This window comes from Canis lupus, chromosome 27 (assembly GCF_011100685.1).
Source record: "Canis lupus familiaris isolate Mischka breed German Shepherd chromosome 27, alternate assembly UU_Cfam_GSD_1.0, whole genome shotgun sequence".
NCBI classification, from domain to species: Eukaryota; Metazoa; Chordata; class Mammalia; order Carnivora; family Canidae; genus Canis; species Canis lupus.
Window position 1 is genome coordinate 12,524,218 of NC_049248.1, and position 27,761 is coordinate 12,551,978.

The 27,761-nt window shown below is 41.3% G+C and overlaps 1 protein-coding gene across 11 annotated transcripts in view; it reads right to left on the reverse strand.

Annotated features, from left to right (window-relative positions):
- The window catches only part of GPR19 (G protein-coupled receptor 19), a 40,391-nt gene extending 17,706 nt beyond the window's left edge, over positions 1–22,685 (reverse strand). Inside the window, exons 1-3 of one of the 11 annotated variants that reach the window (XM_038576840.1) lie at positions 22,555–22,685; positions 21,027–21,112; positions 7,283–7,439 (exon numbers count right to left, since the gene is read on the reverse strand). In XM_038576840.1, the coding sequence (XP_038432768.1) occupies positions 7,283–7,288 (6 nt within the window). In that variant the 5' untranslated portion in view covers positions 7,289–7,439; positions 21,027–21,112; positions 22,555–22,685. Of the gene's footprint in view, positions 1–7,282; positions 7,440–14,997; positions 15,067–16,536; positions 16,738–21,026; positions 21,113–21,461; positions 21,480–21,638; positions 22,351–22,554 lie in introns of those variants that run through there. The other 10 variants (XM_038576839.1, XM_038576836.1, XM_038576838.1 and 7 more) reach the window with 10 other exon arrangements.
- Positions 22,686–27,761: the final 5,076 nt, after the last annotated feature.

Genomic DNA, 27,761 nt, shown 5'->3' on the forward strand with positions numbered 1-27,761 from the left:
AATAAAACCTTTAAAAATAAATAAATAAAAAGGAACATAGTCCTACCAACACCTTGATTTCAGCCTTGTGAGATTCTAAGCAGAGAAGCCAGTTAACCCACCCAGACTGCCGACCTATAGAATTGTGACCTAAGAAATAGGTGTTATCTTAAGCCCCTGAATTTTTGCTACTTTATTCTGCAGTAATGGAAACTAATTCAATATAAAACATTTCTTAGATAATTCAGTATGAACACTAAAATTCATACCAGCCATTCTATCACTTTCTACTACCCCACCAGCATCTAGACTATCAGAAACCTTGAGAAGTTTGAACAGTGTAGTGCTTTCTGGTTTACCTTAAATCTGATCCTGAATATAATAAGCACTGAGGAGGGATCCCTGGGTGGCGCAGCGGTTTGGCGCCTGCCTTTGGCCCAGGGCGTGATCCTGGAGACCCAGGATCGAATCCCACGTCAGGCTCCCGGTGCATGGAGCCTGCTTCTCCCTCTGCCTGTGTCTCTGCCTCTCTCTCTCTCTCTGTGTGACTATCATAAATAAATAAAAATTAAAAAAAAAAAAACTTAAAAAAAAAAAAGCACTGAGGAGCAAGACAAGAGACACAGGTCTCATTTTTATATCATGGTAAGGACCTTAAGTCAATCAACTTCTCTGAATCTCCATGTCTATAATATAAATGAGCTAGTCTAGATGATTTCTGAGGTCCTTTTAGCGTTATGAACTAAAACTGATAGGTAGACATTGTAATGAGCGACACATTCATTTAATTTATAATTCACTACCTTCACCTGGAAGAGAACTCACTCCAAGAGTGAGTGCACTTTGATGGGAGGAAAAGGAAGCTGGTTAGAGGTGCTAGGGCTTCTGTGAGCTTCTGATATCCAAGATCAACAGTATGGGTCTCCAAAGAAGAGATGAATGTTCCCTAGAGATCAGCTAAGCAAACCATCCCCCCCCCACCCCGCCACCCTTCACCCCCGCCAATTATCCCGGAAGTACCAACAATCTTACTGAAGATTCCCTGCAAGAAGAAGTGGTCTGGTCAAAGAGGACTTGCCATCTGTTTGTCTTCCTTTCTATCTACTACCAAGCTTCTCAGAGGGGAGAAACACTTACTAGAACCCCTGGCTGTCCTCTACCAATTTCCCACAAGTCTCTTCCCAGTACATAATCTTTCAAAATCTGAAGAAAACAATTTGGCCAAGGGATCTGCACCTCCCCAAGTTCAACTTAATTCATTACCACAGACATTTTTTTAATAGCTTCTGTGTACTATACTTGTTGAGTCTAAAGTAGAAGCAAACAATTGTTTTGGAAGTAAGCACTAAGTTTGATTTTCAAGCTCAGATTTCAGTATCAACATCTCTAGTTCTATAATTTACATAGGAAATAAGTGAGGAGGCAAAAACCAGATACATCACACTCAAAGCAAAGAACTACACAGCAGATGCAATTTTATAGCAATTTGAAAAGAAGGTGAAGTTTTTGTGAAGCATGGAGCACAAACACTGAGCAGAGAGTTACTAAGAACTCTGGTTTTCAGAAGCATTTCTGTTCTGTCTCACATCAAATTCACGGCACCACTCGGTAAATTTTGATTTGCACCACCTTCCTCAATCAGGGTTTTCCAAGAAAGCAAACCTTTAGGTTCATGGAGAAATTATATTTGAATTTGCAGTCATGTGCATTTTTCATGGACAAATTATGCAATTGGACATAGTCAGCTGTCATTGCAAAATATGTTGAATGTGTATTTGCATGTTTCCCATGGTTAATATGCATTTTAGTATTGTACATTAACTTAGATGCAAGTCAAAATGATACTGCTATCATCCCCCAGAGCTTCTTACTTCAATCCCCTCTGCACATCAGCCACAGTTGACCCAAATCACCTCCACCAGCCATTTTTAGCCTTTCTTCCTCAGACACAGATGTGACAAATGTGTTCTCATTTGTCATATGACACACTCCTACAGATATATCCAGAATTATGTGCAGCTCTAGGAGCTTGACCTGTAACTCCAACACTGAGTCTTCAACTTAAGAAATCATATGGGAAGATTATGTAAATATCCTTAAATTGATTCTAATTAATTAAAAAATTAAATCACTAGCAAATCTTGGTATCTGATTTATTAGCAAGCAATTATTTGCAACAGACATCCTTTGTTTGGGACATATTTTGATACCATAGTTGAGAAGCATTGCCCTGCTATACTGTAAGTATACACCTGAAATCTGAATTATTTTTTTAAGATTTGAGAGAGAGAGAACGAGTGCGCACGCATGCGTGCACATGAGTGGTAGGGAGAGGTAGAGAGAGAGATAATCTCAAGCAGACTTCCTGTTGAACACAGAGCCCAAAGTGGGCTCCAGCTCAGATCTCACGACCCTGAGATTATGACCTGCGCCAAAATCAAGAGTCAGATGCTTAACCAACTGAGCTACCCAGGCACCCCTAAATTCTGAATTCTTGAAGGCTAAGGATGCCTGTCACAGAGAAATGGGGAAAAAACTGTAAAAGAGGGACACATGGCTATTTTTCCAACTGGATAACAGTGGGATACTACAAAACTATTATTAAAAGTCTACTAATGAGCACTTTTTCTGGAAGTAACTAACCTCCTACCTATGATCTATAAAGGCATTGATATTCCAGGTTTCGTAGACTGCACTCAAACTTGAAAGTGTGTTTCCCTCTTTATATGTGGAAGAAAATAACACTTTGCATATTTAAATATGAAGAGGCTATATAATGTAGTGATTGGGAGCATGGGCTCTTAGAGCTATGGTTCACAGGTAATTCTGCCTCCCAGGGGACATTTGGCAATGTCTGAAGACATTTTTGATGTCACAACTGGGGGACGAGGGTGTTACTGACATCCGGTCGGTAGAGGCCAGGGATGCTGCTAACCATTCTACAGTACTATGCGCCAGCCCCCCGAAAACACAGATTTAGCTGGCCCCAAATACCAACAGTGCTGAGGGGGAGAAACCCTGCTGTAAAGCAACCTGCCTGGGTTTCAGCTCACCTAATATCTGTGTAGCCTCTACCAAGTTACTGAACATTTTTGTCCTTTGTCTTTGGCAATAAAAGCAGGATAATAATGTTACCCACCCCACTGATTTGTTGTGAGAATAAAACAGATAACAAAAAAAGGAGCTAAGAACTATGTCTGAAACAATGCCAGTGCCCAACAAATGTTTACTTTCGTTATCACTGTATGTACTGAGAAAGACTGAGAAAGAAATATAACAAAGTTTTAACATGGATTTTCATTATCATTACCCTTCTGTATTTCCCAAATTTTCTAGAGCTGTATTTATATTAACCTACTATCTAAAAACATATATTTAAAGAATGCAGAGGAAAGAACTTTACTTGTGATATAGCTGAAAGAGCAAAGAATTCAGATCCTGGCTCTATCTGCTACTGGGGACTTTGGGCAGGTTGTTCACTTCTCTGAGCTTGTTTCCTGATCAAAAACTGGGGCTAAGAAACCTATATGACAGAGTCTCTATCAGGATTACCCACAACGAAATCCAGTGCCTAGGAAAGTATGCTGAATGAGAGGCTCCATAAGATGATTGCTTTAAAAGTTTAGCTAAGGTAAAATGATTTCATAGACAGAAAAATATATTCATTATGGTACCCCTCTTTTACTTTTGAAACTGTCCTCTTGGAAAGACCACATCTCAGCTCATGCCATTTTTTGCCTTGGTTCATAGAGCAGAAGTTCTGGGGAATCCCTGGGTGGCTCAGCGGTTTAGCGCCTGCCTTTGGTCCATGGTGTGATCCTGGAGATCTGGTATCAAGTCCCACATCAGGCTCCCTGCATGGAGCCTGCTTCTCCCTCTGCCTGTGTCTCTGCCTCTCTCTTTCTCTGTGTCTCTCATGAATAAATAAATAAAATCTTAAAAAAAAAAAAAAAAAAAGCAGAAATTGTGTCCACACTCTGGTTCTCCTGTCTATTCCTTCCCCTTCCCTACATACATATATGCTAGGAAATGATCCAGTCGTTGGGCTGGCAGGGCCTAACTCGTTCAGCAGTGTTTACCAACAGCAGGCAAGTTACTATAACTGAAAGGCAGTGTGGTAGGCAGGCAGCACATGCCTGGGTGTACTGGGCTTCCCGAAGGGCTGTTTCTTTTGCACAACTCACTCAGCAGGTAAGTGAAGGTAAGGAGGATGAGTGAATAGGACTCAAGGACCTACACCTTATCTACAAACCCTATTCCTTCTCTCCTTAATGATCTAATTAGATGTGAGCAAAAGAAATAGGCTATGTTTGTGAATATTATCATTTTTTAACATAAACTCTACACCCAACATGGGGCTTGAACTCATGACCCCCATGCCTTCTATCAGGAGCTCCCATAAAGATGACTATTTTTATCCTAATTAGCCTGCTAACTTGAATTCAAATTCTAAGTAACCTTTCAAGATATCTTGAGACAATCTTTTGCACTCAAGTCCTAACTGCCATGGTCTGGGAAAGGCAGCCTGGTTCCAGTCTACTCTGACACTAACGATCCCAGGGTTTTCTGGGGAGGAGTCCTATAGTCTGGTGAGCTCTCAGTTCAGTATTCTGAGGACTGCGAACCACAGCTGATTAGGAGAGGCCTGCCAGGGGCAGGAACTGACCTTCTCATCACATTCAGTCTCACCCAAGGTGAACTATTTCAGTGTTGGGAGATGTTGCCAGGCAAACACCAGAGGAAAATGAGACTCTGAAGGTGCCTGTATATCTAGATATAAACAAAAATACCAGAAGAACTTCATTCTAAAGATAAATAAAAAGTCAGGGGGATGGATCTGTAATCCCCAGGAAAGAATTTATAGATACTTCTTGAACTCTAGTGTGCTTCTGCTCCAGGGTCAGTCTGACTAGCATACACAAATTTCAGACATAATTTTGGCTGTTGCCAAGGTCTCTCCCATTACACATTTACCTCTTCACTGTCCTCCCTGTCTTCCCTATGAGCACATGCAGAACAATTTAGGTATGGGTCCCTAAACTGGCTCCAGCAGAACGCTTTCAGAGCTTTCACAAATGGATATTGTGAGCTTATCATAAACCAGGCCTTGTGCTAAGTGCTAGAAACCCAACAATGGGCAGCCTGGGTGGCTCAGCAGTTTAGCACTGCCTTCAGCCCAGGGCGTGATCCTGGAGACCCAGGATCAAGTCCCACGTCAGGCTCCCTGCATGGAGCCTGCTTCTTCTCCCTCTGCCTGTGTCTTTGCCTCTCTCTCTCTCTCTGTGTGTCTCTCATGAATAAATAAATAAAATCTTAAAAAAAAATAAATCTAGAAACCCAACAATGGAAGATATGGTCCCTTTGCTCAAGCAGCTCACTTCAGATGACTATAGTAGCATAAAAGTGGTACTTGTCCCAGGGAAACATAGATTTCAACAGGGACAAGGTTTTAATATGAAGTTCAGTATTGTAGGGGACACAATCACTTTCAAAATATTCTTGAGTGAAACCCTGAAGGGAAATATTAATAAAGAATTTCACAAATTTTAGATTTCTATCCCTTTTCTTCCTCCTTGTATCTCTGACCTAGTAACTCCCCTTAGTTTTCCCACAGCATATAAGAATGAGATCGGTCATCATTTTGTCAAGAACCAGAAGGGAAACTACACAGACCAAAAAGAAGGAATCTTTATATTTCAGAAATCTCTAGAAGTTAAGAAAAAAAAATTTCCTCCTCTTTTGCCCTTAAAAATCTAAAATAATTTGCAAAGAGAGTAATCTATTCCCTTGAAGTATGGTAACATTATTTTAAAGCAATAAATCTAGTCCATCTGATACCATAGTTTATATTCATCATTTTTAGAAGTTTTTAATCTATTGTATTTTGAAAATCAAGTAAGGATTTTTTTAAAGGTAGAATGTTTAGGCTAGTCTTATTACTAGATTCAGAAGATGAAAGAATGTTAAGTTTGATTTAAAAAAATCAACCATGATGTAATTCTAGATTTCTTTTTTGCCTTTGGACATCATTTGGTCACCATAGTAACACAGTATTTTACTACCAGATATCTATACAGCACAAAGGGAAGAGAAGAACAGGCAATTATTTACTGGGTTATTTGCGGGGGGTACGGGGTGATGGTGGTAATGGTATCGGGAAGGTGATTACTGAGATAACTTAAGATTAAATATAGATTCCACTGGAGATCTTTTTTTTTTTTTTTTTTTTTTTTTGGAGATCTGTTTTAGCCAGGCAAGCTGATTTGATCTTCTAGTAACGTCGACTGAACAAAATGTGTAACGAAATCAACTGCTGACATCATTTGAAATAACACAAGCAGAAAAGAAGCATAGGTTAGTAGTTAAAATCATGGACTCTGGGGTCAAATTTCTTGGTTCAAATCCTGTTTCTACTATTTGCTAGCTGTGTGATGCTGGGAATGTTCCCTAACTTCTCTGGCCTTTAGTTTCTTCATTACCAAAATGTGGGCACTAATGTCTCCCCCACTGGGCTATTATAAGGATTAAATGACTGATTATTTGTGCTTTATAATGATGTCTTCTTGCACACAGCAAGAACTTCGTAAGCATTTGTTAAAGATGAAATAATATTTAAATTTGCTAACTCCCCTCTTTGTGCTGAGTAGAAATGGTCAAAGGTACCAAGATCTGAGTACAGGGAAGATTATTTTAGCCTGTAACTTTGGAAGATTCCTTTGAGAACTTCCTGGGAGACTTCTTGATAGCTATTCTGAAAGATTTGGAAGTCAATGGCACTCTACTATCCCAAACCAGAGCTGGAAATAATGATAAGCTCTCCTGGTATCAGGAACATCAGAAGGAGACAATTGCACAGCACAAAGAAACAGCACGCCTGCCCACTCAGGCTCTCTAAACCATTGCCAATAACCTCTGGGAATATGGGCAGAGAATAAGCAACTGGAAAGGGAAGAAACAAGATTTTATTGCAGTGAACAACAAAACGTAGTTGATTTCAGTAATATTATTTTTTCCTCTTTCCAGGACTTAAAGTAAAAAATCATTTTCATCAATTAGTGCTTTATTTTATTAATTATCACTATACACAATTTTCCATCAAATTTTCTTCAACAGGCACTTACTTTGATGAATCTCATTTTACAGAACTATCTAGGCATCTTTTCTAGACCTGTAACAAATCTAAAGCCCCCCAACCAAATCTAAGCCAGGACAAAATCTCCACAAACTGCCTGGAAAAAAAAGAAGGTATTATGTCCTATAAGCCAAATTTCAGCCGCGATACCACGGGATCCCTAGCACATACCTTCATCTGGACTTGATTTCAGAGATGGTCTCCTTGGGTCTTCTCGGTCAGGAATAGCCCTCGCATAGGAGTTTGGAGAATACCAAACATCACCAGGAAAGCTTGGGAGCACGTTCATTTCTGTCCTCTGCCTTCCCCTTGGCTCATAGCCTGCTTCCTGGTAGGAAGACAAGATGACGCTGTGCTGGGTTGACTGTTAAACCATCTTCCCGCCCCCAGCCCCACTCTCTTGGTGCCCCTCCCTTCTCCTTTCCAAGGCTCTGGAATGTGTCACATGGGAAATGGATCATGTGGCTCAAGGGGAGAATGGGGCCATCTTCTACCTCCCTTCCCCCACTTTTCCTTTCAGGAGCAAAGCAGCAGAAATCTGTGACCTGATTGGCTCTGACCAAAAATCTCCATATGAAAAGGAGAAAATTCAACCCAAACCTTCAGCCTTCTCCACTTTCTTTTTTGTTTTATTTTTCATCTGAACATTTTATTCTGGACATTCAGAGTTGCTTGGTAGGGAGGGAAATGATACTTTCTGCCCAGCCTTTCTTTCTTTCTTTCTTATCAATACCCTAACATGACAAGGTGTTCCCCTACTTCCCTCTGGAGCCCCCTTAGCACGTCGGAAACAAGAGTGTTCAGCACCAAGGACAGCATTACAACCCCTCCGTCTTCATTAAAGACTTTTGTCTATTTCACTCTCAGGTAAATAAAAATATTTTTAAAATATTTCTCTGATGTCTTGTGTCTAAATATAAGTCAGTCCACATATTTAGGGCTCGGACTTCCCCTACTATCAACTTATTGCTTCCTTTTAAATATAACTTTTACATTTTATTAAACCCAAAGACCATCCTATGCTTATCCTACTACCCACCCACCCCTTAGATATGCTCCATGTTTTTTTTTGGGGGGGAGAAATGCTTGTAAGATAATTTACTATATGTCCATATATCTATGCTTATAGACAAAACAAATCAAAACAAAATATAGAAACACACAGGATTTTTTGAGTGTGTATGTCAAGAGGTCCTTAGCCTCATTCCTAGGCCTCGGGCAGGGCTGAATTAGAGAGGCAGGGAGGGAGCCTGGTAGAGGCTGTTTTGTGCAGGGTCTATCCGGCTTTGCTGACGTCCCTGTTGCCATGGTGCTAGGTAACTGCAAAAGGGGATGATTTCTTTCAGAAGCGGTCACCATGGGACCCTGCTTACTAAAGAAAAGGAGAGGGGAAGAGGATTGAATTGCTGAGGAGGACTTTCAATTAGCATTTTCAGAGCCAAATTTACCTAATGGGCCCTTTCCTTACTGAATTGTTGCTGACCCTAAATCTTAAAAGGATTCTGGCAATTAGTATGGACACTCTGATGGTCACTCCCTCCATATTCCACTGCTCCTTTCCCTAAAAATCTATTTAGGCGCAACTAAATGAAAATGCCAGCTTCACAGAATGACTGTGGAGTGCTATCCCAAAGTAGAGTGGAAGGACACAGGAATCTACTTCTCCTTATGTTGGGGCTTCTGATTTTTATGAAGTCATTCATCCAAGTCCCAACAGTCTTAATTGGGAGATACTTCAGAACCACACCTGGCTGTTGATGCAAGGAACAGTTTGCGAATACTTTACAATGTTATGGGAGAAAGGACCAATATTTTTTAACGTGAGTTGCTGAATTATTTATTTTTTTAAAGATTTTATTTATCCATGAGAGACAGAGAGAGAGAGAGAGAGAGACAGAGACACAGCAGAAGGAGAACCAGGTTCTAAGCAGGGTGCCTGAAGTGGGACTAGATCCCAGAACTCCAGGATCACGCCCTAGGCTGAAGGCAGGTGAGCCACCCAGGGATCCCAATTATTTTAAATAAAAATAAATTTGATTAGTTTAAGATCCGTCCTTTGGATAAAATTTGGACTGCCTCAAATGAGGATGTGTAATGTTTGTAATGTTTGTGTAATTAGGCTGGCATAAAATTGATTTTTTAAAAGATTTTATTTATTTATTTGAGAGAGACAGAGATTGAGGAAGAGAACACAAGTGGGGTGGGGTGAGGGGCAGAGAGAGAAGCAGATTCTCCACTGAGCAGGGAGGACGATATGGGGGATGTGAGGTTCCATCCCGCCACTCATTACCTGAGCCCAAGGCAGATGCTTAACCAAATGAGCCACTCAGGCATCCGGAATTGATTGTTTCTAATTCAGAGTCCTTACCATGGCAATTCTAAATATTTATTTTTGGGGGGGGGGGGGGCAGATATACTTTCAATGTGCAGGAATGCAAACTCTGTTATAAAAAAAAAAAAGAGGGGGATCCTTGGGTGGCTTGGCAGTTTAGCGCCTGCCTTTGGCCCAGGGCTTGATCCTGGGGTCCCAGGATTAAGTCCCACATCGGGCTTCCTGCATGGAGCCTGCTTCTCTCTCTGCCTGTGTCTCTGCCTCTCTCTCTCAGTATCTCTCATGAATAAATAAATAAAATCTTTAAAAAAAAAAAAAAAGAGGTGCACAAGGGAGCTGGAGTATGATTTCAAGAAATCGAAGTTCCTTCCTGTCTCAACATTCACAGCTGAGGACATATTTATTTCTTTTACTTTAGGAGAAGAGTCAGGTTAATTCCAGTTTTTCTATGTAAGATTCAGAGAATTTCAACTCTGCTAATTCTGACACTTGCTCCTTTCAGAAAGTTCATTTATCAGGAAAGCAGGATAGGTGTTTGAAGAAATCCTTAGAGAGCCAGCAGGATGGTGACTTCGATATCATCTCCCCTTTCTTAGCCAGTAATAATAACAACAACACAAACAGCCAGTATGTAACATGTCCTAGGTGTTCAGCACATGTCATTTAGTCTTCCTATCAAACCAGAGGTACTAGTATGAACTCTCCTGTTTTATAGATGAGACTGAGGCTTCCAGAGGACAGGAATATGCTCCGAACTACACAGCTACAGCTACTTAGTGTGGGAATAAGGCTTTGGAACTATTTAATCTGACTCCAGAGCGGGCACACTATACTATGCTATTCTGCTTCGTGAATAATGGATTGGACTAAAATAACTTGTTGATGTAATGTAATGTGATTCACTATGAAGAGCCTCTGACAGGAGAAATAAAAAAAGTTGCTTCAAATTACTTGAGATAAAAAAAAAAAAAGACCAAATTATTCATTCCTTTTAGGATGACTGTATGTGTACATCATAGCTGAATGATAAAATAATCATAATTTTTCAAGGAATCATAATCCAGAATATTATTAAGGATGTTTATAAAACATGTGGTGTAATATAATTCTGCCTAAAAATCTTAAATTTGTAATCACCAAACTTATTCCTGGTCATCTGGAAGAAAATAAAAGGACAGTGTCTTCCACCCGAACTCCTAAAACTCCACAGTACTTGTAATTGGGGTAATATATTTTTTTTAGGGGTAATATTTTGAAAATGATTTATAGGATTTTTTTCTCCTTTGCCTGGGAATCTATTTGCCTTGGAAACAGGGAGTGTGGCACTGTTTCAAGTTACAATGGAAATGGAAAGAAAGAAGGAATTAATATATTCAGCTTCTGAAATTCAAAACAGGAGTGTGCAGCAAGACAAAAGCCTGGAAATCCAGGCTGTTCTTTTGAAAGTCATTCTTGAAATTCCTTTATTTATGCCTTTACTTGTCATCAACCAAACATAGGAGAATTTGCTTAGAGTGTTTGGTACTCTAGAGAGGTCTTCAGGCTGGGGCAGACAAAAAACTTTTCAAGGGGTCCCAGAGCATGCAGTTAGTTTTATTGGAACAATTTCTGGATCCTCAACTTCCACAAGTACACTTTCTAAAGCTGATCTTCCTGAAAACCTGTGCAGTCAAGATGTCATACTGATTCTTGGTTCCCACCTACTAGTTTTCCTTCCATTTTACCATAGAATGATGAACTCTCTTCCACCTTTACCTCAAATCCTACAGTGGTAACCTACCTGAATTTAAAAAGCTCCTGGGAATGGAAGGAACAACTGGAATTATTGGAGATGCTCTTGAGATATTAGTGGCTAGCCCCAATAATTGAGCAACAAATCCTTTTAAAATCATGAGTTTTCTGATTGCTTTAAACAGAATTGAAAGCAAACCACTATCCAATTATCTACCAAGAGATTCATTAAAATAGTTTTCTTAAAAGAAAGCTCTTTTTACAGAAGAATGTCAGCTAATGAATGCAGAGTATAATAGCCAGAGCACCATTTCTGCAGCCCCCAATGAAATAACCTACTTAGGCAAGGACTAAAATGGATATTCAAACTATCAAATGAAAAGCTGTTGAAAACAGGTTGTTTGTAGATTATTTACAAACTGCAAAAGGAAATGTATCCTTTTCCAAGGTGAGACTGGAAGGGAGGAGTCACCATCTTAATTAGGTGACCAAATTTAGCATCACTAAAAGTGAGACAACCTCAAATTATGTGCCTAACATGAAGTAATGTGACCTACCCAACATTAATAATCAAGTATTCTTCCTAAAAATGTTTAACCTGAGTGTAATTAAACCTCTATTCATAATGTCCAGTTTTATAAAAAGGGCAGGAGTTAGAAAACAAGTTATAAGACATTATGAGGAAATAATCAGCCAAACTGAGACTATAGAATATTCTACAAGGGGACTTGTGTGGATTTATCAAAAAGTCAATGTCATGGGCCATCTGAGTGGCTCAGTCAGTTAAGTGTCTGACTCCTGATTTTGGCTTAGGTGATGATCTCAGGGTCGTGAGATCAAGCCTTGTGTCAGGCTCCATGCTTATATTGTCTCTCCCTCTCCCCTCTATCCCCCACCCCACCACTTGCATACTCTGTCTAAAAAAAATAATAATAATTAAATAATAAGTCAATGTCATGAAATAAAAATTACAAAGGTATGATATTTGCAGGGCATGCTGTTACAGATTCAAAGAGACTAAAGACCACAACATAGGATTTACTGAGATGCTGACTGGGGAGGGAGGAAGAATGGATATAATGCAGATATAAAACATTGTTGGGACAACTGGGGAAATGTGTATTGTGAAATGGATATTAGATGATATCACAGAATTGTTATTTATATTACGTGTGAGAAAGGAATTGTGGTTTATGGGAGAATTTTCTTATTGTTAGGAAATGCTGATGTATTCAGGATAAAGTGTCAAGACAAATGCAAGTTACCCTCAAACGGTTCAAAACAAGAAAATTGATGTATGTACATATACAGAAAGGACAAGTAAATATGGCAAAACATTAAAATTGGTGAATATAGGTGAAGAGCATATGATTGTTTATTGTACTCATCTTTAAATTTTGTCAGCTGAATGAAAAAGTAATAAATACTGCTCTACAGTAGAACAAGGGACACGCCACATGGAGTCTGTCGCTTTCCAGCACAGTGTAGTGAGAAAGAAAGATAAAGGAGACTAAAGCTGTCAGGAAAGTAGGCTCGACCTCTTTCAAAGCTAAAGTTGGATTGGAGTGTATTCATTTTCTACTGTGGCTGTAACAAATTACCATAAGCTTAGTGGTTTAAAACAAACAGATGTATCATCTTACAGTTCTGTAGGTTAAAAATCTGACTGGGCTAAAATCATGGTGATGGTAGGGCTGCATTTCTTTCTGGAAGCTACAGAGAGAACCTTTCCTTGCCTTTTCCAGCCACTCACATTCCTTGGCTCGCAGCCCCCTTACTCCATCTGTAAAACCAACAACTTTGGGGATCCCTGGGTGGCTCAGCGGTTTGGCGCCTGCCTTTGGCCCAGGGCGTGATCCTGGAGTCCCGGGATCGAGTCTCACTTTGGGCTCCTGGCATGGAGCCTGCTTCTCCCTCCTCCTGTGTCTCTGTCTCTCCCTCTATCATGAATGAATGAATGAATGAATGAATGAATGAATAAAATAAAATAAAATAAAATAAAATAAAATAAAATAAAACCAACAACTTTGTATCTCTCTAACCATTATTCCACAGTCACATCTGCCTTGGACTCTGGCCTCAGACTGGAAAGATTCTTTCAAGGACCCATGTCATTAGAATGGGCCCACCCAGAAAATCAGGTTATCTCCCCTCTCGAGGTCCTTAACTTAATCATATATACAAAGTTCCTTTTATTTTTATAAGGTAACATATTCACAGGTTTCAGGGATTGGGACATGGACATCACTAAGGGGCCCTTATTCTGCATACCAATGAGCTACTTCCATGTTGGGAGGATCTCTACCTTTGGTACTCTTTTGGAATGAGAATACACAGGGAGGAGAGAGAGAGAGAGAGAGAAAGCCCAGGCCCCTCAGGTCTCACTCTCTGCACTTTCCATGGCTGTTTGGGCCAATGGCAAGTCTCTAACAGTGTAGTCAGACAGAGAGAGAGCAGTCAACTATCCTAAGCTGTTTCTGTTCCTTTGAAGCATGGATGCTGAACTAACCATCATGGCTGGGGGGCTGCCATGGCCGGCTGAGGTGACTCCATAGCAGTGGCCAAGGGGAAGCTGAGTCCACAAGAGGAAGTACCCAATACTCCCTGGGAGATTTGCCTAAAGCCAAAAATGGGCCATGAATTCATCAACTGCAGGCCAGCAAGTTCCCCAGAGATCAGGCCCATAAAGGGTATCTTGCCAGAAAACTGCCAGTATATACTCTAGGTCCAGAATGAAACCAGGTGATACGATCTCTCTCACCAATTCTGCACGGATGTGTACATTATCCCTCTCCACCCTCCATACAAATGGATGTTATCTTTGGAGAAGATGCAGGACCTCCTTAGGAGGTATTATGAAACATGCAACATTTTTATTCAAAGGACACTTATGCAACTTAAAAGAATTATTTTTTTAAAGGATTGTTTAAATAATGAAATTGAACTATATTTGAAACTGAATTAGACACTTTGTTTTTTTTTTTTTCCTGTAACCTAACAATTGTGATAGGTTGTACGTGTGTGTGGTGGTGGTGGTGGTTTTAAAATATATCCACAAATTCTTTGATATGCCTCCCTTCAAAGGGTGATATCTAATACCACCCTCCTGGTAGGTGGGGCTCATTTAGTAGCCTATTTCCAGTGATGAGAATGTGGCAGAAAGGATTCTATTGTAACTTCTGAAGCCAGATCATAATAAGGATAGTTTCTGCCTGACTCTCTAACATCTTGGATTACTCATTCTAGCGGAAGCCAGCCACCACGTCAGAAGGACATTCAACCCATCTCATGAAGGGGCTCACATATGGAAAACAGGCCTCTTACCAACCAGCACCAAGGAGCAACCAGCTGAGTCGCCATGGCAGCAGATCCTCTAGCCCTAGTCAGGTGACTGCAGTCCTTGTTAACATTGGGACTGCAACTATGTGCCAGACCCCAAGCCAGAATTGTCCAGCTAAGCTCCTCCCAAATTCCTGATCCACAGAAATTATGAAATAATGTTTATTGTTGTTTTAAGTTAGTAAGTTTTAGGGTATTTTGTGTGTGCTTTTTTAAGATTTTACTTTTTTATTTGAGAGAGAGAGAGGGCTCACACACAGGAGGGAGAGGAGGGGCAGTGGGAGAGGGAGCAGCGGATTCCCTGCTGAGCAGAGAGCCCAATGCAGGGATCAGAGCTCGGTCCCAGGATCATGACCCAAGCTGAAGGCAGACACTCAACTGACTGAGCCACCCCACCCAGGAGTCCCAGTATGAGAGAACCTTGTTATGTAGCAGTAGATAACTAATACATAGATGAAAACTCCAGGAAAAAAAAGATACTTACTCTTTCTTGGCATAGCAGAGTTATAATAAGTTAAATAAATGTCCCTCTTATGTATGTGTGTTCTTTATGTGGAAGGTATGTCATAATGGTTTCATGAGGCCAAGACATTAGGAAGGGGAGAACAGGGCAGCCCCGGTGGTTCAGCGGTTTAGCACTGCCTACAGCCCAGGGCGTGATCCTGGAGTCCTGGGATTGAGTCCCACGTCGGGCTCTCTGCATGTAGCCTGCTTCTCCCTCTGCCTGTGTCTGCCTCTCTCTCTCTCTCTCTTTCTCTCTCTCTCCTCCCTGTGTATTCTCATGAATAAATAAATAAAATCTTCAAAAAAAAAAAAAGGAAGGGGAGAACACAACTAGCCACTTACAGTGCTGTCTGGGAGGCTGGGGACAGTAAATAGGTGGAAGAAGATTATAAAGACTCAGAACTGTACAAAACTTAAGAACAGGAATACGGACCTAAGATGGGACTGAAATAAGGGACCGGAAAGCTGTCAGAGCCAAGGCAGCCACTGACTCTCCCTCTTTATCTACAAGGCTACAATGCCTATTGTCTCCTATTCCCTCTTCATCAGCTACATTCACCTGCTTCTCTTTTGATATCAGCTCATCCAACTTGACACTGCATTACTGGCCCACAAAAGCTGGTCCCAACAGGCCAAGTTGGCTTTGAAACATACCTGACCTTACAAGTTCAATGCTCCTATCAAAGTAAGCCAATCTCTCTTTTTTTAAGATTTTATTTATGTATTCATGAGAGACATAGAGAGAGAGGCAGAGATATAGGCAGAGGGAGAAGCAGGCTCCACAAGGGGAGCCCGAGGTAGGACTTGATCCTACAATCCAAAATCACACCCTGAGCCAAAGGCAGGTGCTCAACCACTGAGCCATCCAGGCGTCCCAGAAGTCAATCTCACTTAAAAACAGAACTACCGTATGATGCAGCAATCCCATTTCTGAGAATATCTCTAAAGGAAATAAAACCATATCTTGAAGAGATATCTGCATTCCATGTCCACTGAAGCATCATTCACAGTAGCCAAGATACGGAGTCTAAGTGTCAACAGATGAATCGATAAATGAAATAGGATACACAGAGAGAAATATTATTCAGCCTTTAAAAAGAAGGAAATCCTGCCGTTTGTGACAACATGGATGAACCTGGAAGATATTATACTAAGGGAAATAAGCCAGACAGACAAATACTGCATGATCTCACTTATATGTGGTATCTAGACAAGTCACGTTCATAGTAAGTGACTAAAACAGTAGTTACTGGGGCTGGAGGTTGGGGAAAATAGGGAGATTCTGGTCAAAGGGTACAGACTTTGAATTACAAGGTAACAAAGTTCTGAAGACCTAATATACAGCATGGTGACTTTAGTTAACAATAATGTATTGTATATTTGAAATTTGCTAAGATAGATTTCAGATGTTCTTACCACACATGCACACAAATATTAACTATGTGATATGGATATACTAATTAGCTTAATGATGGTAATAATCTCACAATGTATATGCGTATCAAAACACCACACTGTATTCCTTAAATATATAAAATTTTTATTGGTCAATCATATTTCAGTAAAGTTGGGGTCAAATACATGACCCCTGTCTCTCAATGTTGTGGTCTGTATTCTTAGGAGGCAGTCTGACTCAGCCTAAGTCAGGTATACAGCTGGATCCAATCAGTTGTAAGTAGCAGGATGGAGAGGCGTTCCCATACTGCCCTCTCAGCACTCTCTAGTTGGCAAATTTTATGAAAGGGCAGGGCGAGAAGAGGGAGGAAATGATTGTTAGAGGAAATGACTGGCATCTCAGTATGTATGCATGTGTTTTTACAATTCCATTAACTCTCCATGGGCGAACCCATCAACATTCCTACTCTAAACTCATAATACCTGTGGCCTCCAGTGCGCCTCTATTTTAATCACACACCTGGTTATGCACACCCTTCACTCTGCTCACGGCTCTCCCACACATACACTATGCTGTTTCCAGGACACATGGTATCCTCTGCCCTGCCCACCTGGGGAACATCTATTCCTCTCTCAAACCCTGCTGGATTTCATCTTGCATGCGGTTCTATGTCCTTTTACTCCCAACCTCTCTGAAATTAGTTACTTATATCTTCCTTTTTACTACAGTACTTCTTTAATTCTCACACATATAACTTCTGTTGTATATATTACGTTGCATTGTACTCATAAATTCTTATAGGGAAGAATGTCATCCAGTTCATCCTTACACCTCTAAGATTAAAAAAAACAAAGTAGATGCTCAATAATAATGTTCCAGCACATTGAACAAACTTGACTTTGGGGACTAACTTAAGGCAATTTAATTTTTATTTTCCACTGTCACAGTGAAAACACTCTGTAGGGGTTGGTTCTTTTCCCATCCTGAATATAAACTTGGGTAGTCCCATTCCTTTTTCTGGTCACCTTTAGTTAAGAAAAGTTAGTAACTAAAAGTAAGTAAGTTAGTTAGTTACCCAGTCTTGGGACGCCTGGGTGGCTCAGTAGTTGAGCGGCTGCCTTCGGCTCAGGGTATGATCCCGGGGTTCAGGATGGAGTCCTGAGTCCTGTATCAGACTCCCTGTGGGGAGCCTGCCTCTCCCTCTGCCTGTGTCTGACTCTCTCTATCTCTCTCATGAATAAATAAATAAAATCTTTTAAAAATAAAATAAAATACCCAGTCCTGCATAATAGTCACAATTTGCCACCTGACTTAAAGTCAATGCTTTCCCCCTCCTTCCAGTTTGTGCCTCCTACATTTAGGAAAAGAGTGTGGCCACTTCTCTCTCCCTGACTTGTCTAACAGCACTCCAATAACTCCATTCAAATATCTTCTTTGGGGCAGCCCAGGTGACTCAGCGGTTTAGCACCGCCTTCAGCCCAGGGCTGAAGATACCGGAGTACCGGAATCGAGACCCACGTCAGGCTCCCTGCATGGAGGATGGTTTCCCTCTGCTTGTGTCTCTGCCTCTCTCTCTCTCTCTCTGTCTCTCATGAATTAACAAAATCTTTAAAAAAAAAAAAATCTTTGAAACTCCTTTACTAGTCTTCATTTTGACTTTTTATGCCCTTGATATGAGAGTTCAAGAGTAGCCTAATCAGTTCTTACCTTACCTTCCTATAAATTGTGTAAGTCCTACAGAGTGGTCTGTCTGTGGTACTTCTTGTCATAGAATCTCAGGCAGCACTTCTATTTTAACATATTTTTATAACAGCTGAACTAAACTGTCACTACTTGGGATTTTTCTATTTCTTTAAATGTTTTATTTATTTATTTGACAGAGAGAGAAGTACAAGCAGAGGGAGCAGTAGGGAGAGGGAAAAGGAGGCTCCCTGCTGAGCAGAGAGCCCTATGTGGGGCTTGATCCCAGAAGTCTGCTATCATGACCTGAGCCGAAGGCAGACATTTAACCAACAGCCACGCAGGCGCCCCGGGATTTTTCTAACTTTCAACACACTTCCCTCCTTACCCCAAGTCTCCTATCCTCCTATCTCCAGATTCCACTACTCACTTATGTATGTTCTACTATATCCCACTTCATAATCTTTGCAGTCTCCCTTGTCTTCCCCCTACCCAGTAATTTGTAGTCATTTCCCCAATGTTCTTTCAAGGGACTAGACAAACTAATGTGCTTCTCAAGAAAAGGGACCCAGTTAAGGACAGGCTATCCTATGTGGCAGAAGATAGCCCTGGCCATTACTGCTACATTTGGATCTAGGCATCCAAAGACTGAGGTAGTATGGTGGTTTCAACATCTGAATCACTTATATCCCTAAAAACTAGAGTTGTCCTACTAGAAAGGCACTTGTCTCTTAAAAGCTCAAATGCCTGACCCAGACATACCATTGCTTCTGTTCAAGTCACTCTCCACATTCACTGAAAGGTTACAAAAACAAGCTTGCATCTCACTTTTCTTATGTGTTAGCACCAACAAAACCACTTGTGTAGTCAGAGCAGCCACAACAACTCTCATAGGTTTCGGTGTCAATGTCCTGCTGCACATGCTTTCCCACAAGCACCTTCTCACCAGAGAAGAACACCCATATACATACACTTCAGTGATACCATGATGCCCCTCCCCAACCAATGGAGCAGAGCCAGTTGTAAAAGTTTCCTCCACCCCACTATGGACTTCAGCTCAAGATTCACCACATGATAGGGACACCTGGGTGGCTCAGCGCTTAAGCATCTGCCTTCGGCTCAGGGCATGATCTTGGAGTCTCAGGATAGAGTCCCACATTGGGCTCCGTGCAGGGAGCCTGCTTCTCCCTCTGCCTGTGTCTCTGACTATGTCTCTCATGAATAAATAAATAAAATCTTAAAAAAAAAAAGAGAGAGATTCACACAAGGTAAAGCAATAAAGACATCATCATTGGTATTGCCTGTGCTAGCTCAAAGGATGACCTTGGGAGGCTCAAAGTCCTCCATCTCTACAGCAAGGCCCATATACTCCGGGGGACTGTATTAACAACCTCATCACTTGCCTTTCCCAAATCAGGATGCTTACCACATTCTTATTATAGTGGTCTCTTTTCCTGAATATAGTTCACTATGCCCTATTCATCTGCCCATCTCAAGCACTAGCCTTTATTCCTCTAAAAAATTTTCGAATACATAGGTATACAGATTGATCATCTCAAACCACAGGTCTAATTTCTTTCTCCTTCTAGAGGGAATTCTTAAAGCAGTAGTTCTAGCTTCAGCAGCAAAATGAAGAGCTTTAAAAAACATTGATGCCCAGGCTCCACTTCCAGAGATTCTGGTTTAATTGATGTAAGGTGAAGCCTGGGCCTTTTTTTAAACCTCCCCAGGTTATTCTTTTTTTTTTTTTTTTTTAAGATTTTATTTATTTATTCATGAGAGACACAGAGAAAGAGAAGCAGGCTCCATGCAGGGAGCCCAATGTGGGACTTGATCCCAGGACTCCAGGATTGGGATCCTGGGCTGAAGGCAGACGCCAAATCGCTGAGCCATGCAGACGTTCCTCCTCAGGTTATTCTAATGTGAAGGCAAGGTAAACAACCTCTCTGAAATAGAGATGGCTCTATGCTACATTGAGCTTCCATATTTGAGGGGCAGATGGCATGCATAAATGTGGGATACTCAACGAAGAAACTTTCATTTGTTGATTATAAATTATATTATCAAGCTCTGTGTAGTAACTCAGGCAGCCTTCTAAACTACCTCATTTCATCTTTATAATCATCCTATGAGGTAGGAACTGTCATCCTTATTCTACAAAGAGGGAAACTGAGGCTCAGGTAAGTCACACAGAATAACTGTCATAACCAACTGAGGCAAACTGCAGGTCTGATTCCCAATTCCACACACTTTCTGTGACACCATATTGAGATGTCATCCCTCGTACAGCTGGATGATCCCACTCCCTAAAACAAGACACCCAGGCTTTCTCCCAGAAATCCAATTCTATTGGATCCATGAATTTGGGGGGGAACATTTTCCCATAAATGGCACACATGGAGCCCAGCTACTAGGCTGCATTTTAGGCTGCTAAAATTCAGTATGAAGTGCTCCAAGGGAGAACTTCTTGATAGGGGACTGCCATATCTAGGTCTTTATTGAAGTAATTTCATTATATATAATTATATAATACCTGGATCCTTTGTCCATCACTGCTTAACTTAAATCCTGCGGCTTTCTATATTTAGATTTTCTTACAGATGAAGTTATATTACCTACCTACAAACCACTGCTTTGGTGGTCTAGTAAAATTTTGTACTCCATCCCTCCTGTCCCTTGTACTCCGGGCAGTACACATACATTCAAAATATAGTGGCTAAGCTGCATAAAATTGCTGCCAGTATCAAGAGGGACTCTAATACCTAGAGAACTGGGAAGCCAGAGCTAGAAGTATGTATTTTTGTCATGCACCAGTGGTATGTCTAACGGACTTGGTAACTAAATTCCACCGCTTCACTCCATGAAATCCACACTTCATTCTGGCTGAGGTATAGACCGGGTGGGTGGGAGGTGGGAGGAACCAGGGGACTTACTGGCAGGCAGCGCTTCGGGTGTCTGGATGGTACCAGTCAGATGCTGCAGGACAAAATCCAAAGCTTGTGCAAGTGTCCCATGTATCCTGCAAAAGAGGTAAGATTAGTCAGTTCTCTCAAGCCAGTTCCCAAATACCTGACCCCTGTTACCTTAAACGGTTCCTTCTAACCCTAACCTCAGCCCTTGTTCAGGACTCCGGCTTTTCGAATCCTCCTTGTCCCACTCAGGGAGGGACTTCCCAATTTTCACCTTACAAATCACGGCCTAATCATTTCTACCTTTACAAACAAGCATAGGTTCACACTATCTCAAGGAACTTTTTTCCACTGCCAACAGTGGTCTTTCTAGTCTCACCTTTCCCTCGTGGGGGGTATAGTTCCTGCCTTCATTTACCTCTCAAATTCTCAAATTTTCCCATCTTCCCACTGCATTACCTTAGTTCAACAATCTCCCTTAGTCTCCACTAAAAAAAAATAAAGTAAAAAATTTAAATCTTGGCCCTCTCAGATTGACTCCTCTAAAAAAAAAAAAAAAAATTAAAAATCTTGGTCCTCTCAGATTTACTCCTCTAAGTCCCCGAGTCATCTTCCCAAATACAGAAAAGTCATCACCCTCATTTTGAAACCCTGATGGGCTCTCCCACCCCAACTGCTTGAGTAGTGGATTCGCTGAAAATTCGTCTCACACAGAATTCACGGCCAATGGCTATTAAACGGGGAGAAGGGACGCCCATGCAATCATGCAGAGCTGTGGCTGCAAAGTCTCGGAAGAAGGTAGTGTTGTGTGTTTGAATCCCTCGGACCCTTGCGGAGGGGCAGATTCGGCTTACGGCCAAGCCTCAGAAAGCTTCGAAACTTTTTCGCGCTAAAAAGGAATTCGTCAGGCGCATGCGCAGACGTGCCCTCGGAGGTTCCGCTCGGCGCTCGGGCAGATCTCGCGATGTTTGCGGCGGCCGCGAGAAGAGAGGAGTGTTGTTTTTTTTTTTTTTTTTTTTTTTTTAATTCTGGCGTGGTGGTGCCTTCCTCCCCCCGCTCCCTCTAAGCTCCATCCCTCCCAATCGGGGTGGATTCGTGCTGTCAACAAATACGGGAGATCCGAACTCCGCGGCGAGAACAAACGAGGCCGATAGAACTCGCCGCCGCGCTGGCTGGCGGCAGGTCCCGGGGAGGAGGAATTCTGCAGCCTTCGCAAGGCCCCGAAGGCCGCGCCTGTTCCTCAGGAACAAAAGCCAGAAATAAAAACAGAAACAGCCAGGCAGTTTAGCACCTCCAGAAGCGGTGTTTTGTTTTTGCTTTTCCACTTTTCCACTTTGCGAAAAAATCCTCCCCCCGCGCCCCCCCCCCCCGACCCGGTTTGCCCGTCCTCCTGGGACTGCGCCTGCGCGGCGCTCGGTCCCGCTTCCCGGGCGCCCGCGTTCTCTGCCTTCGCGTGTGATTCGTAACGAAAGCCGCGCGCTCAGCCAGGAACACGGACTGGAAGCCAAGAACGGGACGCTGGAAGTGTCACTAGTTTAGTGAAAATACGAACGGTAATGGAAACCCTGAACGTCCAGAAATCGCCGCCGTGTCAGAGCTGCGGTGGGATGAGCCGGATGGTGAGCGTGACCGGGGTGAGAGCGCCTCCCAGCCGTGGCTAAGGAGCGGTGAGCGGGCAGCGGCGAACCCCGGAGCGCAGGTAGTATTTAGGTACACTTTGAGCATAGGCAGTCTGTGACGGACAGGATGCAAATGAGCCTAGCTCAAAAGCCATCTTGCTCCAGCAGACACCCTCCTCCCACCCGCAGGCAGTACCTGCTTGATGAACACAGACTCTTGAACAAAGTCAAAGAGGCGGCCATGCAAATTTTGAAACTAAAAAGCGAGGGGACTCTAGAAGCAATAGCCGCTAAAAGCACAAACCAACCAGCAGATTTTAAGAGGTGGTTGTAAGTTCCCTTAGGAATCCGTTTCCCATGGGTTAGAAGTCTGTGATACTTAGAAAATGAGAAGATCTTGTAGCACCCAGTGCTACAGATTTAGGACAAGCTGAAGACCCAAAAAAGGCGGACAAGCTGATTTTTAAGTATCTTTACGGAAGATTTTTCTAGTGATGCATTTTGATGTGCTTAGAAAGAAACATAACGGGTAAATTCAGCTGGATCTGAATCTTTACCTTAGAATTGGACAAAAGCATAGATGTTAGCAATTTGGCAATTTTCTTGCACTCTATTATAAAGTTTTAAATGATGAAGACTTGGATTTGGGGTAGAAGAAAACTTCTACAAAATAAGGTGAGATTTTTAGGTAGCATGAAATTACATAGAGAAAAATGCATGTATATGTGTGCCGGTGAGGCCAGATTTTGAAGGCTTTGGACATTTCCAGCATGGTTCACATAGAGCCTTCACCTTAAAAAATTACCTTCTGGGGGTGCCTGGGTGGCTCAACCAGTTGAGCCTGGCAGGGGTGGTGATCTTGGGGTTTGGCAAGGTAGCATCCCATATTGGGTACCTGAGTCTGCTGGGGATTCCCTCTCTCCTTCTCCCTCTGTTCCAGCCCCCTCCCCTGCTCACATGGGTGCTTGCACTCTCTTGCTCTCAAATAAATAAATTTAAAAATTAGCCTCTGGAATTTTCTTATGTTCAATATGATAGTAAAATTTAGTAAATCTGGTAGTGTGGATGCTTACCTTTCAAGGCATATTTGCACCAAAGTCAGAAGTGACTTTAAAATCCTGCTCTGTTATCTAGAAGTACATTCATTTGGTTGAGGAAAGTGATAACCTGTTTTCTAAGCCAGGATTGAATTGACATTTTCTTCATAAAGGAAAAGAAATGTAGATAAGGTGAATTGATTCTTTGTTCACCTTAATGATTAAGACTGACTCATAAAGACGGCTGGCTTACTTTGTTAAGGCAATCAACAACTGTAAAACAAACAGTACTTTTATTGCACTGGATGAGATGACTCTACTGAAAATTAAGTATGGGAATTGGATGAAAGTTGATAAAGAACTGTGAATCCTTTGAGACGCCTGGTTCATTTACATGTGATAAAAATGTTAGTATAAGACTGATAAGTGGTCAAACAAAACTTCATCTTTGTTCACTGAAAAAAAAAAATCCTTTGATGAGTAAAAGAAATTCACAAGTGCAATGGTTACCCATTCAGTCTGTCATATGACTCAGCAGGAAATATACTTCCAAAGTTTCCACAATTAGTAGCTGAAAAAATTACCGAGACCATTTTTTTAGCAGCATTCTGGGCACACTGTCCTCTGATTTACCCTGACACTATAAAGCAGTGAGAAAAAAAAAAAAACTGTTGCCATTTTATTTATTTATTTTTAAAGATTTTATTTATTTATTCATGAGATAGAGAGAGGCAAAGACACAGGTAGAGGGAGAAGCAGGCTCCCTGCAGGGAGCCCGATGCGGACTCGATCCTGAGTCTCCAGGATCACACCCCCCGGCTGCAGGCGGCTCTAAACCGCTGAGCCATTTAGGCTGCCCTGGTTGCCATTTTAATCCACATATTTATGTGAATCTGGGTTCTTGAATTATTGTGACCCTGAGACAAGAAACTATTGAGCAATGAATCTGATACACATTACCAATTACTCAAAATTGGTTGAATCAGTGATCTTATTAACTGCGTTATGGAAATTTTTTTCAAGATAGATAACTTTAAACATCTTTTAAAAGTATTAAACACAGGGGCACCTGGGTGGTTCAGTGGTTGAGCATCTGCCTTTGGCTTAGGTTGTGATCCCAGGGTCCTGGGATCAAGTCCCACATCAGGCTCCCTGCCTCACAATGCCTATGTCTCTGTCTCTGTCTGTGTGTCTCTCATGAATAAATAAAATCTCTTTTAAAAAAAAGTATTAAACACATATATACAGCCAAAGTGCAGCGTTTATGCATAAAACCTGATAAGGGACTTAAAGGAAATTTTACTGCTGCTTCTAACTCTGAACTCTTTTATGTGTTGGGAGTAATTCTAGCACTCTTGTCATACCTAAAGAAAATATTCTCCTCAGTTAGCAAGGGGGAGAAAGAGAGGAGAAAAAAGGGTGAGCTTCAGTTGACTATTAAGCAAAACCCATTGAGGACATCTCCACGGAAGCACCCTTCCTTCTCCTAGCGAATTCTGCCCCAAGTCTCCCTCCCATCCCTCAGGGGACTGAGCCATATTTGCATGTCTAGCTGCTTCATTGCATTTTCATCTCTGATAAGCCAAGATGCCTTTCTGTTCTGCCATCCTCAACATATTAAAGAGTCTTCTATCATAGTCATGAGATGGCTGCAATAGCTTCAGACATCTTGTTCTTATATCAACAGAAAGGCAGGAGTGTGGGGTGGGGGTAAGCTAACTCCTTGTGGCCTTCTTATCAGGGTGAAAAATTTCCCCATATGACTTCACAGACTTCCCTTTACATTGCTCAGAACTATATCATATGACTGACTACCCATGGCTGAGAGGAAGGCTAAGAAAGTATGTACAGGAAAAACAAGTGTTCTTTAGAATGGTGCACTAAAAATAACAGGACTTACAGAAAATACAGGCTTAGGAGCAGTCCATCAAAACCTATGCAACTTTGTTACTTGAGGACAATAAAGTTTACTATGCTAATAAAAAATAATGCCAATTAAATCTCCACTGGTATTCTTGTTCAACTTCAGTCATCCTTTAGAGCTATGCTGCCCAAGATGGTATCCATTAACCATGTGTAGCTCTGGGGCATTTAAATATGCTCATTCCATTTGGAGTGTGCTAGGGCAGCCCTAGTGGCACAGCAGTTTGGTGCCGCCTGCAGCCTGGGGTGTGATCCTGGGGACCTGGGATCGACTCCCACATCCGGCTCCTTGCGTGGAACCTGCTTCTCCCTCTGCCTGTGTCTCTGCCTCTCTCTCTCTCTCTGTGTCTCTATGAATAAGTAAATAAAATCTTAAAAAAAAAAAAAAAACAAATTGGAGTGTGCTCTAAACATAAAATAACAAATTTCAAAAACTTAGAAAAAATGTAAAATAGCTCATTAATAGTTTTTATATCAATCATGTGTTGAAATATTTCACTTGTTCCTTTTTATGCTACTTTTTTCAAATGTGGCTATTAGAAAACATAAAATTGCAATCGTGTCTCATATTTCCATTGGATGGTACTGCTTTAGAACCTTTAACCGTAGGACACATGCTTCCTTCTTGTACATATAGGTCCTGGAGGGCATTTGTCTCCAATTAAAAGCAGTTTCATCAAAATAAAAAACATGACCCAAGAATTACCCTTCTCAATCAGTATCCTCCCCCCCACACACACACACATAGGAGAAACTTTCATTTACACTGTGCAACTTCACCATATAAGTTATTTTTGTGAAAGGTTAAAGGTTCTTGAAGCTATCAAACAAGCCTCCATTTGCACAAAGAGGCATTCCTGAGGAACTGCTTTTTTTCTTAAAATCTTTATATTGCTAAGGTTTTCTACTTAATGAAAAAGAAGTCTTGCCCCGTTCATTTCAAAATATAAGTACACCAGGAGAAAAAATGAACGAACCAATGTAATTTCTGAATTATATTGACATTATTTCCCCCATTTACTAACTGCGTATGTGCTAATAGTGACTATATCTGGCACATAAAGCTTTTATGGTAGGAGATGGAACTGCCAGTAGGCAAAAGGGACAGAGAATTTTGATCCTATATTTTTAAAGGATTGATTTATGATTATGGGCTATTCTTGGACAGTGCTAGTGAACAATAACAGGGGAATACGATGACTTCTGATTACCAAGTTAAAATTTAGTAAGTTGTCCCATTTGATTAACTGAATTACCACCCTCCCCCAGTTAAAATCCACTGAGTTTTTAAGATCCATTTCAAGGGGCACCTGGGTGGCTCAGTTGGTTAAGCATCTGCTTTCGGCTGAGGTCATGATCTTGGGGTCTACGGATGGAGCCCCACATTGGGCTTCCCTGCCCATTGAGGAGTCTGCTTCTCCCACTCCTCCTCCCCTTCCCTCTCCTCTTTCGCCTCCTCCCCTCCTCCCCGCCCCCATGCTCCAGCGCTGGAGCCTGTGCCCACTCTCTCTCTCAAATAAACAAACAAAATCTTCCAAAAAAAAAAAAAGACCCATTTCAAAATCAACCTCTGAAGCCTTCCCTGAACTCCCCTCTAAAAACTCCATTACAGGGCAGCCTGGGTGGCTCAGTGGTTTAGCGCCTACCTTGGGCTCAGGTAGTGATCCTGGAGGGCTCCCTGCTGGGCTCCCTGCATGGAGCCTGCTTCTCCCTCTGCCTGTGTCTCTCTCTCTGTCTTTCATGAATAAATAAATAAAATCTTAAAAAAAAAATTCCATGACACTTTGCTTACATCATTATTTTAAGCTTTTATTTTTTATTTTTTTAAGAAAATCAAACGAAACATATTAGAGTATGTACTAATGAATTTTTAAAAATTATTTTAGGTGATTAAACCACAGTAAATATAAATGATATGATAAATCTGAATTCATCCATATAGTGATGACTCATGTTTTAGAAGATTCTAGTTTTCTGATCTCCCTTTCCTCAATGCCCTTTACCCTTCCTTGTCTTTAAACTCCTTATGTTTTCTTTACTTCTCTAATCTGACAATCACTCAAAATAAGAAATCAGCAAGGGTTTTCTAACTCTTAAATCTAAAACATCTTTACCATATTTAAAATCCTGAGAAGCTAGCATTCATATTAAATAATGGTCATGATGAAATTAGTAATTAT